The sequence below is a fragment of the Humulus lupulus genome, chromosome 1, assembly GCF_963169125.1.
Source record: "Humulus lupulus chromosome 1, drHumLupu1.1, whole genome shotgun sequence".
NCBI lineage: Eukaryota > Viridiplantae > Streptophyta > Magnoliopsida > Rosales > Cannabaceae > Humulus > Humulus lupulus.
Genome location: NC_084793.1, coordinates 247,929,554 through 247,945,638, shown reverse-complemented (window position 1 = coordinate 247,945,638; position 16,085 = coordinate 247,929,554). Strand labels below are relative to the sequence as shown.

At 37.8% G+C, this 16,085-nt stretch overlaps 1 protein-coding gene and 1 long non-coding RNA gene across 2 annotated transcripts; both read right to left on the bottom strand.

Moving 5' to 3' along the window:
• Positions 1 to 244: 244 nt before the first annotated feature.
• LOC133805259 (uncharacterized) lies at positions 245 to 14,639 on the bottom strand. Its single transcript, XR_009878900.1, has 3 exons — positions 14,355 to 14,639; positions 14,183 to 14,229; positions 245 to 507 (listed from the first exon to the last, which is right to left on the bottom strand). It is a non-coding gene; the product is annotated as an uncharacterized LOC133805259 (long non-coding RNA).
• On the bottom strand, positions 9,540 to 14,170 carry LOC133805250 (uncharacterized). Its single transcript, XM_062243383.1, has 3 exons — positions 11,200 to 14,170; positions 10,749 to 11,126; positions 9,540 to 10,618 (listed from the first exon to the last, which is right to left on the bottom strand). The coding sequence occupies exons 1-3, from the start codon at positions 11,258 to 11,260 to the stop codon at positions 10,512 to 10,514; spliced, it is 546 nt and encodes a 181-aa protein (XP_062099367.1). The 5' UTR covers positions 11,261 to 14,170; the 3' UTR covers positions 9,540 to 10,511.
• Positions 14,640 to 16,085: the final 1,446 nt, after the last annotated feature.

Here is a 16,085-nt window from a genome sequence, read left to right as displayed (position 1 = left end):
ATAAGTCATGGCTCCATTCATTTTGACTGAAAACATAATGACTAAAATGTTAGATTTTAACATAAACATAATATTCATAACATAAACACTTACATTGGCGGTTAGATCCGAGCTTTTGTGTTTGTATCAAGGAGAACTTTATGAATATGAACCATGGCTCTGGTACCAACTGTAAAGACCTGACTAACTTAAAGACCTCGAACCTTTAAAAACTACTAAGACATGCTAGTATCTTTTGGACATATACATAAAATAATAGAACTTTATTATAGAAAATCCAAAATATGGGATCCCATTGTTATTACATAAACTCATAAAGAAAAACAAGCCCTTTAATTAAATGTTCAAATACTAAATGCAAAAATCATAAATACATAAATAAAAGACTCAAATGTCAACGTCATCCTCGATGGATTCCATCGGTCCATTCCTTTAATCCTCTCCCAATACACATGCCAAAGCCACCTAGGATCCGTCCCGCCTTCCATGTTCATTTACCTGCACAATCTAAATAAAAAGGAATGAGCCTAATACCCTGTAAGGGAAAAAAAACTACTAAAGGATAACATAAAACATAAGACGTAAAAACATAAAACATAAAAATGGACTACAATATTAATGGACATTAACTCATTGTGATGGGATAGATTTTCAATACTTTTTAGTCTTAGTTTTATTATTATTATTTTATATTTTTAGTTCTTTTTATGTGTGGTTGTTGTATTTTTCAGGTTGTCATTTGTTAAATAGATATTTGAGAAATATTTCAAAATTTATTTGAAATATTATCTTCAATCAATAGAAAAACAATATAAAAATATTTATTTGAATTGATTGGAGAAGTAAAGGAGAATTCAAACTTAAATTGTTGGAAAAATCTGAGATATTTTGAATCTGATACAGTTTCGGTATTTTAGTCATATCTCCCGACTCACTTATCCGATTTACATGTTCTTGGTGGCGTTGGAAAGCTTATTCAAAGACCTACGAAATCTTGTGCTACAAGAAAAGTAAAAATAGGACATTTACTTGGTGATATTTGACCTACAAGATTACACAAGCTAGAGTTACGAGATTATTTGAAATTCAAATAAAGATATTTTGGAGCATTATCAAGTAACAAATGAAAACATCTAGAAAACTTTTTTCACAACCTTATCACTATAAAAAGAATTCTTTAGACTATTTTAGATATCTCTCTCTCTTTTTTCATGACCTCTCTCTATTTGCTCTCTCTCTTCGCTTACTTCTTTTTCTATTCTTTTCCATGAACTAATTTTTTTTATCAAGGGTTCAATGTAGTCACTTAGATTTCTATCTAATTTAACTATGATGCTTAATTGATTTTTCTTCTCTATTCTAATCTATAAAATGTGTGTCTAATGCTAGTAAATATCTTATCAATATTTGCTTGATTTATGATTTTGATTCAAAATTCGAAAGATGAGAATTGAATATGCTATCGTTATATAGACATAGGTTGCATATTGGACAAAAGTACTTGTGTAGTAATTAGGTTTCGATGGTTAATGCCTGCTATATGTTTAAGTTTATCACAAAGATGTAGAAAACCTGCATATAGGATGAGATCTTATATCTTGAAAAATAATAAGAATCGAATTATGTTAACCTGCTATTAGAATAGGAAGAAAGAAATTTAGAATTGATTAATAAAATTAGTACAATGAAAAGTTGATGAAATTAACACCCTAGGTCTTTTTAATAGTGATTTAAATCTTTTAATTAGTGATTTTTGTTCATAGTTATTTACAATTTTAAAATTAAATCCATTCATCTAAACTTTGTTTGCCAAATAGAAATTAAAACAATAATTGTTGGTAATTAGAAAATAGTCTTCGTGGGAACGATACTCTATTTATCATCTATATTACTTGAATCGATTGCGTGCACTTGCATATATATATTTTCGCGATTAAGTTTTTGGCATTGTTGCCGGGGACTAAATTTCCAATATCAAAATGAAAAAAAAAATTTGTTCTAATTTGGTTTTTATATTTTATATTATTAATATCAACATAATTGATTTTTATTTTAACTTGGTTTTTTTAATTTTTTTATTATTTAATTTATTTTCTTTTCTGAGTTTTACTTGCGAGGTAAATAAAAAAATGCTCCATCAAGATTACATAGTGGGTTTTTCCCAACAACACAATGAGACATTTTACTCCGCTTGGGGGAGATTTAATGAATTGGTGGAGATATGTTATCACAATTTCGCAAGGGGATGTCTTACACCTTTCTTTTACAATGGATTAGATGATGCAAAAAGATGTTGGGTAAACTATGGAGCAGAGGTAACTGGTGAACCTTTATTAAGAAGATGGCCTGATGATATAATGGAGTTGTTGAATGATATGGCAGATTTTGATTACCATTGGCATTGGGATCCTTCACTGCAAGGTTGGAGTCACCAATACCCTTCATTATTCCAAGATCCTAATATTATACCCCAACCATTCGAGCATGAAGAGCATAAACCAAAAATTGAAGAAGTACTGGTGTGGAGTCACTGAATGTTTACCTAGCTGGCTAGATAGTTAGTAGTAGTTTGTAGTATTTTAGATTTCGTGGATTTTGGTTCAAACCGGGACTTAGTAGGACACTCATAGCTATAGTTATGGATTTTATAAGTTTAACCTATAGTTTAGAAATATTAATTATAACATAAGGTTTGATTAATATTTTTGGTCATAGATATATTTTAATTATAACCTAAGATTTAGATAGAACCATTAAGAGCATGACACTTGTCATAATCATGTTTATTTATAGTTTAAATAAAAGAAAGTTCTAGAAACTCTAGAATCTTCCAGAACCATTAAGAACATGACACTCGTCACAATCTTGTTTATTTGAGGATTTAAGCATTTTAAATGGATAATTCAATATTATAAGTTTCTAGAAGCTCTAGACCCTTCCAGACCTTGCTGGAATCACGTATTACTCAGTCAAACTTGATTAATCAACTCTAATTATCCTAAATTCGTGCAAAAATGCGTTTAAATTATCTACGTATGCCGACATATCGCAACCTTAGAGGCGATATATCACAGCACGGGAGATACGGAAAACACGTTGACTTCGCACGAACGAAATCACGAGCACTCGGGACATAGGGTCAGACGATATATCGCCTAGGGTGGGCGATATATCGGCCCTAGGTGTAGTTTTTCGAACTTCGTAGAATCCAAGCTTGATTCTTCCCTTAACCTCTTGACTTGCCTCTGAACGTTTTTGACCGAGTCTTAAGCATCTGTTGACCGAATATTCAATTCTTTTTCATTTAATATTCATTATTTTATTCAAGCCAAAAAGGAGATATTCTCATTCCTTGAACTCTATAAATAGGACCTAGTACCCAGCCATTTCTCTCATTCTTCAAGCTGTGTTTATAGCCTTCAACCTGGTAGGATTTCTATAGAGTGATACACTTGGGTTTTGGGGATAAAAGCTTTATCATCTTAAGCTTTATAAACACTTGGGTAGTGAGATAAAGTGTGTTTTCGATATTTAAGTGTAGATCGGTTCTAGTTCATTCAATGTAATATTATTCATAAGTTCTATTCTTTATGATTCCTTAGTTTTCCTTAAGTTTCTTTCAGATCCTAACTTCTGTTTATGGTTTTGTGGTTAGGTGTTTAAGTTCTTTGATCTAAGGTTCTTCTCGGTAAGTTTCCTCTTGATGGTTTAGTTTCCTTTTCATCTCTTTTCTTTAGAAACTCGCCATTTTTACTTTTGGTTTTAGGAGTGTTCTAATTCCGCTCTTGTTCTCAAATATCCCGGTTTTGATAAGGAAAATAGGATAGATTTTATATGTTTATATGATATGTTACGCTTATGTTATGTTATCTTATGTTATGTTATGTTATGTTACGTTTACGTTATGTATAGTATGTTTATAGTCCTTGGGCACATGCCTTGTCTAGCTAGCAAGCCCCGATAATTTATGGGCATATGACTTTCTTGGCTAGCAAGCCCTACAAATCTATCGGCATATGACTTGCTTATTAACAAGCCCCAAGAGGTATGATGGCCATTGTAGTTTTATATGATATATGTTTTATAGTATATGTTTATGATATAGTCTTATGTAAATGAATTATGTTACATGTTGTTAGTAGATTTTCCTTGCTGGGCATTAGGCTCACTCCTTTATTTTTAATGTGATGCAGGAAACTAGATACGGAGGCGGAAGGATTCTTGGTGGCTTGACTTGTGTATTGAGGATGAATGGAATGAATGGGTTGCGAGTCGATCGAGGATGAAGTTTATTTTAGTTTTTTTATAATATGTTTTTATGCATTTAGCTTTGTAAACAACTTCATTTAATTTAAAGTATTGTTTTATTTTAAAACAATGGGATCCCATACCGCTCATTGATGTATTTCAACATTTACTTTGGAGATTTTAATAAAGTTATGAATATTCCTTATGTATGTTTCTAAAAAATAATGGCTATGTCTAGTAGTTTTAATGGTCCATGGTCTTAGAAATAGTTGGGTCCTTACAACTGGCTCATTTGAAGAACACTTTAAATTTAATGGTACAGAATATGGAGTGATTTAAGGACAATTACTCAAACAATCAAGGTTGTGAGAGTTATTCGAATACTATAGAAGTACCAATGGTTGAGCCATTAGAAGAGATTGAAGGAACATCTTGCCCAAGCGCCAATCTTGTCGAAACCAGTGGATGGGGAGCCATTATACCTATATTTGGCGGTGTCAGAACATGCCATCAGCACCGCTTTAGTGCAAGAAGAGGGAGAGGTCCAACTCCCGATCTATTACGTAAGCAAAAAGTTGTTGGGCGCGGAGTCCAGATACCCTTTGATCGATAAGTTGACATTCTCCTTACTGACCGCCTCCAGGAAGCTGAGACCTTACTTTTTGGCCCACGCCATCAAGGTACTGACAAACCATCCCCTACGACAAGTACTACAAAAACCCGAATAATCTGGAAGACTTTTGAAGTTGGCCATGGAGCTTAGCCAGTTTGACATCGCTTATGTCCCTAGGATTTCTATCAAAGGACAGGTCCTGGCCGACTTCATCTTAGAATGCACTTGGATAGCCGAAGATGAAGAACTCATCGACCCCATAATGCCCTTGTGGAAGATCTTTGTAGATGGACCCTCCAATGAAAATGGGGCCAGGGCTGGGATCATCTTGATACTCCCTCAAGGTCATAATTGCAAAGGACCTTACGCTTCCAATCTAAAGCATCAAACAATGAGGCTGAGCCTAAGGCCATGCTGGCCGGATTACGCTTGGCTCGGGAGGTAGGGGCAGCAAATATTGAAGTCCACAGTGATTCCTAACTGGTGGTCAGGAAAATTTTGGGGGAGTACCAAACAAAGGGGGAGAAGATGGCTGCCTACGTGGTAGGAACCCGGGAGTTGCTTCGGTCTTTCAAGAGATACTTCATCCGCCAAATCCCTAGGAAACTGAATGTTTTTGCAGACACATTGGCAAAATTGGCCACGAATGTTGAAGCAGAACTCTCTGGAGTAGTCCTGATCAACCATCTACCCGTGCCCAGTATTCAAGCCCCCACAATCATCAACACCATCGATTATTCTACGTCTTGGATGGGCCCTCTCATCTATCACCTAACCACTAAAGAATTGCCCGTGGACAGGGATGCTATAAGAAAACTTCAGTACCAGGCTCCCAGATACATCATGATGGATGGAAAACTCCATCGCAGTGGGTTTTCCATGCCCTATCTCAGATGTGTATCCAGGACCAAAATGAGTGCAATCATGCATCAAGTGCATGAAGGCTTTTGTGGAGATCAGACAGCCGGACTCAACTTGTCCAAGAAGATCCTCAGGCAAGGATATTTCTGGCCAACAATGAAGAAGGATTGTGTAGATTACGTATGCAAGGGCGAACAATGCCAAAGGTACGCGAAGATCCCGCGATCCCCTCCAACAGAAATAACCCTGATGACCAGTCCTTGGCCTTTTGTAGACTGGGGAATCGATCTGGTAGGATCCCTCCCGACTGGGAAGGGCAGAGTAAAATACTCTATCATAGCCGTTGACTACTATACCAAGTGGTTCGAGGAAAAACCGATGAGCACTATCACCTCCAAAAAGGCCCTGGACTTCGTCATCAACAACATTGTGTGCCGATACAGCCTCCCTCACAAAATTTTGTGTAACAATGGGAAGCAATTTGATAGCATCCACTTCATTGACTTCTGTGAAAGACATGGTACCATCAAAAGCTTCTCCGCAGTCGCAAGGCCTCAAGCAAACTGTCAAACAGAGGCTGTGAACAAGATTTTGAAGGGGACATTAAAGAAAAAGCTACAAGCCTGCAAGAGTAAGTGGCCGGAAGAGTTGCCTCATGCCTATGGGCATACCAGACCACAGAAAGAACATCTACCAGACATACTCTCAATTCAATGGTGTACGGATGCGAAGTGATCATCCCAGTCGAAACGATGGTCCCATCTCACAGACGAGACATGTATGACCCCGTCCAGAACCACACCTTACTCCAAGAATCCCTAGATCTCATCAAAGAGATCAGAGAAGAATTGCAAGTGCAACTGAAGATGTATCAGGGAAAGATCGCAAGGCACTTCAACTCAAAAGTTAAGAGACAGAGGTTCGAAACCAGTGATCTAGTCCTACGAAGAGTCTTCCCTGCATCAGATCTGGGAGTGGGGGTTCTGGGACCAAACTAGGAAGGACCCTATGAGATCCAAAATGAAGTATGTCCTTGGCTTTCCTCCTTTGCTTCGAACTCAGCCCTCTTTGCAGCCAGATCCAGATAGAGGAGGAGATTCGTGTTTTTGTATTGGAACCAAGCCATGAAATGGCCTCGTCGAAAATGATCGCCAACATTTCATTAGCTTGCCCCTTCACCTGGCGAGCCTCCTCGCTCCACTTCATCTCCAGCAGGACCGTGGCCTCTAAAGCCTAGTTTGGGATCCAAGGTTTGCCACCTTTTCCTGCTCCTAGCGAAGTTGGGCCTCAGCCGCCACCAGAAGGGCTTTGGTCGAAACCTCCAAGCCACGAACATGAGATAGCTCCGCCTCCAGGTCGTCCACCAACTTCTTATATTCGGCATCTTTCCTGGACAAAGCTTCCTAGTGCTGAGCCTGAACCCAGGCAACCTCCTCATGCTCAGCCTTTACCCGGGCAACCTCATTGGCAAGGGCCTCCCGGACAGCTTCCCGCTGAATAACGAACCCCTCCAATTCAATCTGGGTCATCTCCAGCTTCACCGCCATCTTGGCCACCAGCTTCGCGTTCCTATGAGTCAACAGGGCATCTTAGAACAAATCAAAGTTAGAAATTTCACAAGAAATAATGATGATAAAAGAAAAGACAAAATGGACATATGGCTTATCGCAGTGGCCTGATGACAAATGGCTTGGGAGACAAAGAGAGTGTCCTGGCTAGCCAAGGTGGCATACCACTTGAGTTGAAGGGTGGACATGGTAGTCCCCACTTGGGCTAACAAGTCTGGAGCAAGCGGGGTCGTGTCCTACCGCAACTTAGGCCGAAACCCGATCTCGGTTACCAGTCAGTCCATGATTTTTTGGGGAGCATTGAAGGCCTACAGACGATCAGCAAACTCCACCTTCCACCGGATGAGGAAGGCTCGGGCCACCTCGTCCTATTGGTCCCGACCTTCCTCCCAAGCCCGAGACACCATCTTCATCCTCTCTTCTCACACTACTACAAAAAATGGCAATTGTGTCAGTCAAACGCGTCAGTCAACGCAGTTGACTGACGCTGTTGACCAAGAATTAGCATTTGTGGCAGTTGGACACTGCCACAAATGAGGGCCCAATTGCGTCATAACGTACACTGACACTGTTTAATGGAACCGTTTGTGTCAGTGGGGCACTGACGCAAATGAGCTGTTAACGGCGTCAGTGGCCCACTGACGGTAATGAGCGTTTGCGTCAGTGGGGCACTGACGCAAACGGCAAAGTAAAACGCGCGTTTTACTTTGTCGTTTGCGTCAGTGCCCCACTGACTCAAACGTCCATTACCATCAGTGGGCCACTTACGCAACTGGGTCTCCCATAATAAAACCCTCATCGTCCCAGCCGAGCCCCATTTCACTCCTACCATAATTTCAGACCGTTTTCCTCCCAAACCAGCGGCGCCCAACCAAGGTTCTTCCCATTTAGGTACGTTTTCAGCCATTTTTTTTCAATTTTAATGTTAAAATAATGATTTATATATGTTTATGAAACTTATATATAGTTTTTTTTGGATTTTTTTGTATAGATTTTGTTTTTTGAAGATATAATTTGAAAACCCATAATCTTCATTGGATTTTTGGGGTTTTCTACATCAAGAACCCACATTGCACAATTACCACAAGTAAGTGTAATTTTATTAAATTTTATGATTTAAATATAATTTTTGTGAATTTTTTTTTTTATAAATTGACTATATTTCGGATTTTTAATTTTTAGATAGTTTTATTAACTTTTTTTTTAAAATTTAATTAAATTTCGAATTTACTATGTAAATGAGTATATATATAGATTAATGTATATATTTTGTATAAGTTTCATTTTATTAAATGTTTAGTTTGATTATTATTAGTAAATTTTTGTTTATATTTTGTTAACTTTTTTAAATTATTTTTAAATTTTGGGTTTAATTGGTTAAATAGGTATATATTAAAATTGTTTGTTTTTTTAAGTTATATTTTATTATTGATTTAGTTAGGATATTTATAGTCGATTTTTATTTATGTGAGTTGTTAACTTTTTAAAAAAAAAAAAATTATTTCGGGTTTAAGTAAACAAATGTGTACATATAACAAATTATTTGTTTTCTTTAAGCATTTTATTGTTTATTTAGTTACAATATAGCTTTATGATATTTTTCTTTATATTTTGTTAACTTTTTTATTATTTTTTTGTATATTGTTATATTTGAGTAGGTATTTTGTTGACAACTTTGTTGGTGAGATCAAGCTTTGGAGGATTTTATATTAGAGGTAATATTTTAAACCTTAATATATAATTAATATATTGAACTTAGTAGCATGTACCAATTATAAAATAGTGGAGATAGGATCTGGGACTGTGTGCTGCGGTGATATAAGGCTGTAATTGTGCATGTTTGATTGATTACTTGATTTGTTGTATTTATGTGATGAGTATATGTTTATTTAAATTTTGGGAAATATGATAGAAATAGGGGAAATGCTATCCAATTTTTTTTTAAGATTTAGTAATTTTGGAATTATGCATGTTTGATTGATTATTAATTGGTTTGTTGTGTTTATGTGATGAAATATGTTTATTTAAATTTTGGGAAATATGATAGAAATAGGGGAAATGCTGGTCAATTTTTTTTAGGATTTAGTAATTTTAGAATTGATTTCACAGCCTAGACCGAAGGCCTACTTGAAAAATGAGGTATTGTTTTGCATTTTAATTTTCATTTAAACTATCGTTCATGATTTTATTTGGATGATTATTTGTAACTTATTATTTTAAATATTTTCTAATTAGTTTACGAATACGAGTCCATATTCGGCTGACGAAATCAACGAGATACGGGATGAGTGGACTGAATCAATTATGGCGTATCTCAATTAGCAAATGAGCAAGTGGGTGAGGAAATTTTAGTTTAAGTAGGTTTGATACTTAGGAATTTAGAACACAAGAGTACATATATTAACTTTGATATTTGAATTACTTTTATAGTTTTGATCACAAATGTTAACTCTAGATAAATGTTTATAAAAACTTATATTGTTGTTTTTCTGTTCATACTGCTGTTTTTCTGTTTCTGCTGCTGTTTTTTCTGTTTCTACTGCTGATTATTTTTATCAAAACAGGCCATGGAAATTGGCATAAACATTTGCAACTTCCCTCGTTAATACTTTATGTGACAGTGCCCAACTGACGCAAAAAATACTCGTTTTTAACATTTGTGGCAGTGCCCCACTGACGCAAACCAGAGTGTCTTTTGTGTCAGTGGGGCACTGCCACAAATGCCAGTTTGTGGCAGTGCCCCACTGACGCAAATGACACTCTGGTTTGCGTCATGGGCAATTGCGTCGCATAGTACACTGACGCAAAAATTCAACTGTGTCAGTGCTAAACTGACGCAAATTGCCTTTTTTGTTGTAGTGTCAGAAGATCAAGTCCCATTCCTAAGGAAGGGTTGGGTTGATGGGAAGCATGGGAGCCTCCGGAACCTCCTACATGATGATGAGGCTTTCCCCATAGGATTGCACCTCAGCTAGGGCAAGATCCTTAGTCCTGTCCTTCTTGGCCCGCTTTGTAGACTCTACGGCGACCGAGTCTGCTTTCCTCTTGTCTGCCCCTCCTCCTTCAGACGGCTCCTGCTCCAAGTTAATAACCTGGAAATGAGCAAATTGGGGTAGAATTTGTTCGATGAGCACCATTGAAACGGAGCTCGTAGCTAGATCTCTTTTAGAAGCCTCCAGGACTGGCTCTGAGTCCCCGATTATCAGCTCCATGATCTTCTTTTAGGTCGGGCCCTTGGCGAGTCTCTTTGCTGAAGCCTTGGCCGCAGTCGCCCTGTCCTCGATCATCTTCTTCATTTTGGCCACTGGATTGGACATATCTGGGTGACCTGAGATAGAAAGAAAAAGAAAGATGATGAGCAAAGTAAAGGAATGGGGGTAACAGACAAAAATAAAAGAAACACTTATGTCTAAAGTCCTCAATATGTGGGGCGTAAGTTAAAACCGGAGGCGTTTTACCTTGCCCCGAAATACAAGCCTCAGGAGCTCCAATGTTAGGCTGCCTCCCCTCGAGAAGGGCATCTAGTTCATCAAATTCGACCCTCTCCGCTTTGTGGGCCTGCTCTTTCTTCATCTTCTCCGCGTCCGCCTTGGCTGCAGCCTCCACTGCCTCGATGTGGATAAGGGCCAGCTCCTCCCTCAGGGCATGATCCCTCTCGCATTGCAACCCCCAGAAGCTAGGGGCATCTATTGACTGGTTCGATGTAATCATCTTGACCAGCCGAAGGTTCTCTGTAGTCACGAATCCCTCCACATCTAGCTCATCGACACTAAGAGTTGCGTAGAACTTTTTTCGATCCAGGATCGATTTGTTGAGCCGAGTCTGAGCATATGGACCTATTTTCCAAGATCGTGAGTGTCTAGTAAACAAAACTAAGGGCTAGATTAAAAATGAAGAAGGACGACTTACCCACGCGCTGGAAGTCCAGCACCCAGGTGGGGTTCTTCTCTAGAAGGAACCCAGATGTCATGAACCAGTAGTGCCTGATATCCAGGGGTGCTTCCACGTGCTGAATGGAGACGAACTAATGCCATGGGCCTTCAGTCTATAAAACACATCTCGCGTCTTGTCCTTAGAATAAAGTTGCAGCTCCAACTAGTAAGAGTACAACACCTCCGCGAGAGTGGGCGTCGGGATCTCCTTCAACGCACAGAATATGCTCCATCCCACGAGCAATTTATATGCTTAGGTCAGAACCTGGAAAGGCGCAATCCCCACAAACTTAAGGAACCGCGTGAAATAATCGTGGAGCGGGAGAGTAGCTCCCGCACTAATGTGGCCTATGCTCCAGGTCCCGAACATGCCTACTCTTATATGAGCTTTCTCTTCCTTCTGGGCTAGTCGATTATAAAAGAGCCTCAAAGTCGACTCTACTCCAAGGGCCTTCTCCAGCTAATGCAACATTAGGTAATTCTGAAACTCGTTCATTTACCCATCCATTTCCCATGTGTTTCCAGTGGGAAGCTTGGTCCCCTCCAGGACTACAAGGCCTACTTGGACAATGTCTTCCGCATACAAAGTAACACCGCGACTCATGATTAGGGACCTGAAAGCGACAAGGAAAATGAGAACCAAGTAGTTAGCACCAAAACCGAAGAAAACTTGTTGAGGTACGGGGATTCTCCCAAAACCGCTTGGAGAGGTCCCCTCTGGACCCATATCTGCGACCAATAGAGATCCAGGATCTTAAGTCAGGAACTAAAGGCCAAGGGTTTTTCTAATTTACCCAAACAATTTCTAGGCGCCCGAATTGATCCGGAACAACCAAATTGTATGGTATGATGCATCAACCAAACACCCTATTGTTCATTTTTGCCACTATCCTACCTAAAACCACATGGTGGTCGCAGCTCTAACGGTCTTACAGTCGCGGAAACGACATGCCAGTATAAATGACCAAAAAGGAATAAAAAAGAAGAAAAAATGACCAGAAAACTTACGGTGAGATATTGGATTTGGGATTCATTGAGTCTCAAGTGACAATGTCGGCAGAATCTCAGTCTTGAACCCGAGGAGACGATGCAACAATTCATCGGCACTCCCAAACGTATTAACCAGGAGAGAATTGCCTGCTAGTTGAGTAGGAAGAGGCTTCGTCAAAAATAAATGAGTACGAAGATGTATTAATCACCGGAGGATCTCGTCGACAATTTTGGACATATAAATTTTTTTCCTCTGCTCTCTAGAATGAGTATTTGGGATGATTAAAATGTGAAAATGAGCCTGTTAAGGTATTTATAGGAAGACAAGTTACTGTTCGATCCAACAATCTGTAATAAAGATCTCGAGACTAACTTCATCCAACTATCCCGGATTGAGTAGGGGCATTAATTAGCCCAATTGAGTACTAAACCGTGGATTCGTCAATCCACTATCTGAACCTACCTTATCTGACAGTCCACATTGAAAATCTCAAAATTATCCCCATCCAGCGGCTCCGGATAGTGCAGAAGCATTAAACAACCCACTCAAGTACCCAATAAACCTTTTTCGTATAGACGGGATGTTTCGAGAATTGCGCTGACACCCATCGGTCACCTAGGTAATCAAAAGATTCTTTCCAGATTTTTAGGGCGCGAGTGGCGCAGATGCACCATCAACCTAGAGACACGTGTCCGAGACATTGGGAATTTGAAAGAACGGGGTTCACCCAAATGGCCCCCAAGTAAATAAACCCAGCTCCTGGTAAACGAACTGGGATTCAAGTAAACGAACAGGAGCACTCGTGATTGATCCAGAATGAGGCAAGTCTCCACCATGTGAACACGGATGAAAACCTAGGGGTAAATGTTATCCCTGTTTTCCACCTATGACACGTGGCATGACCAAACGGGTTCGTGGGCCATCAGAAGAGGTCTGGGACCATCCAGAGCCCAGTGAACGAGGAAGGGAGAAACCCTAATAGCCCAAGTCATATCAAGCCCAATAACGGTCAATGGGCGTGAGCATAATAAAGGGACCGGGACTGCGATGCAAACCCACATTACCTTCCCGGCCATGACCAACCTACATCCTTTGAGATGCTAATTAAGGTGGCAGACTATCTGTTCTCTAGAGACGGACCCTATCAAGAATCCAGGGGAGATCTCCACCATCACGATGTCCACCTTGGAAAATGAACCCGGGTCCTAGTGAACGAACCAAGACTCCGGTAAATGAACAGGGACATTAGTAAACGAACCTGGACAAGACGTCCAGATAGGGCAAGCCTGGCCTTCCCTGATGCTGACATGTCCCCAAGGAATTCGCCAGTTGGTCTCCTTAACTAACCTACAGAAGAGGGTATGCACGGAACGTACACTGTTCCTAGGAAACAGTTCTGCCACTATTCTGACAGATCTTGTCCCCATGTTCCCCTTAGAAGCCCACGCGAACCAATCCATGCTAACGTACAATGGGCAGATGTAATGCTTGGCCATACCTAAGCTGGCCCAATGGGCCCAGATTAACAACATATAATTATGTTCCATTCTTTGTATTATTGCTCTATTAGCGAGCAAATTGTAATTACATCTTTATTGTGCCCGGATTAGTCTAGCCCAAGCTACTTGACTGCCTATAAATAGGGTCAGTTGTGCACTGTAGGAGGGATCCCTGAATTTCTCTTGTAAGCAAAAACTATGTTGAACTTGTAGAAAAGCTCCATTGTCAAAACTCTCTAAAGCCTAATACTAGTGACTCGCGGACTAAGGCTCATTAACGCCCCAACCATGTAAAAAATGTGATTGTTCATCTCTAATCATTACTTTCCAACTCTTATTTCATAACATATTTATAGCTTTCAAAATACTCGGTAAACAACATATTTTCTCAAAATGTTAACTAACAGTCCATGACCATAACAAGAGTTAAATCTATATCAAATCAACAAAAGGGTAGGGAATCCCATTACCTCATTGGTAGTGTTCAAGAACACAAAGCAAATCAATCCTTAGGCACCTAGGCATTTCGAAATGCACCACCAAAAGAAAAGATGAACAAACTTCTTAGAATTGAGAAGAAGAAACCTAATCTTAGAGGATTAAAACCAAAACCAAAACCAAAATCAAGATAAGAACACACACCTAGAGATTCTTGAAACCAATTTCCTCTTCTCCTCCTTTCACTCTTTTCCTTTCTCTTTTTCTTTCTCTTTTTCTTTCTCCTTTTCGTGCTCTCTTCTCCCCCTTTCTCTCAATAATTCGGCAGCCACCAAAATGGAGTTTTTATAATACTTTAGTGACATGTCTCTTTACACCTCACATGTCTTCTATTTATAATACTTTATAATTCAGAGTTTTTATAATTCGGCAGCCCATTTCTCTCCAAAGCTCATGTCTTCTATTTATAATACTTTAGTGACATAACTCTATGGAAAAACCCAAGTGTGAAAAGCTCAAATCTTATCCCACAAAATAAGTTAAATCTCGAACATTTCATCTCCTTACACCTCACCTAAACCTTATCTACAAATAAACATAATCCAAAAGACAAGCCTTGTCATCTTATCTCAAAAGATGACAACTCATTTTCCTTTCCCTTTTATCTTCTTAATTTAAAGGAAATAAAACAAATCCACACATACTCAAGCACATAATTTCGGCACACAAACACATTTAATAAAAAAAAATGCAACCTGTTGTAATCACATAATTTTGTCACACCAAATAAAAATGTAACACTAACAATAAACACAAATATTGCACAATTATTCCAAATAAATCAATTTAAATCATAATTCACACAAAACATACAATTCAATTATTTTCTAATAATCAAACAATTAAAATGAAACATAACAAATAATGAAAAATATTGGATTACTACAATAAATTAGTAATTTGTTAAATTTATAAGATTATAATTTTTTTAGAAAAACACATGTATCTCGCTTGATATGTAAATTTATAATCTCACTAATCATGAAAAAAAATTAGTTTCTTACAAAATGTAAATAAATTCATGACTTCTATTTTTGGCGATTCATGAATTAATACATTGGATGCATTGCATTTTCGTTCATGAATTTGATGTGGTATTCATCGGTTTAGTAATTTAGGTGCATTTATCAATTTTTTGATATATACATGCATTCAATGTATTTTCATAATTATTACCTTCGATAAATTCAAATTTTATTAGCTAATGCATATATTAATAATTTATTAATTTATCTTTAGAATAATATTTTGATTTAAATGAGTATTGTTTTTATCTATATTTGTTTAGAATGTTGTTTGTAAAAGGCTGCTACAAGTTTGTAACTTAAGTCTACATTTTAAATTTGTCAAGCACCTTGTCTATAAAAGGTTGTTATGTTAAAAGGTTGTTACAAGATTTTGTGACTTAAAATTTTATATTAATTTTTCTTTTATTATTTTTATGTAAATGTTTGTTACAAATTTGTAAATATGGAGCAAATTAATAATTTTTTTTAAGTTTCCTATTATAAATTAGCTGAAGCTTCAGTAAGTTTTTGAAGATTTCTGTATTTGTTTCTCGATCTAAGGTGCATGGAAGGGATATGATAAATTTTGGGTTGGGAAGATTTTAGTTGGCTTTGAAAGACATAATGGGCTGGTCAGTACTGTAAATTTGTAATTAGATTTAAGTGTCGTATTTTTTTTAGATTTTTTTTTTCCAATTCACCGTATATGTGTAGATTTCCTTAATATAAATGTGAAAGAGTAAAACTGGACTGTAAAATTGAAATTTTATAGCAAAATTTAGTATATAGAGAAATCTTTTGTTTAATAGGCTGCCATGACTTTCAGTCGTCTATTTAAAAAAAAAAAAAAACTTTTCCAATAAGATCA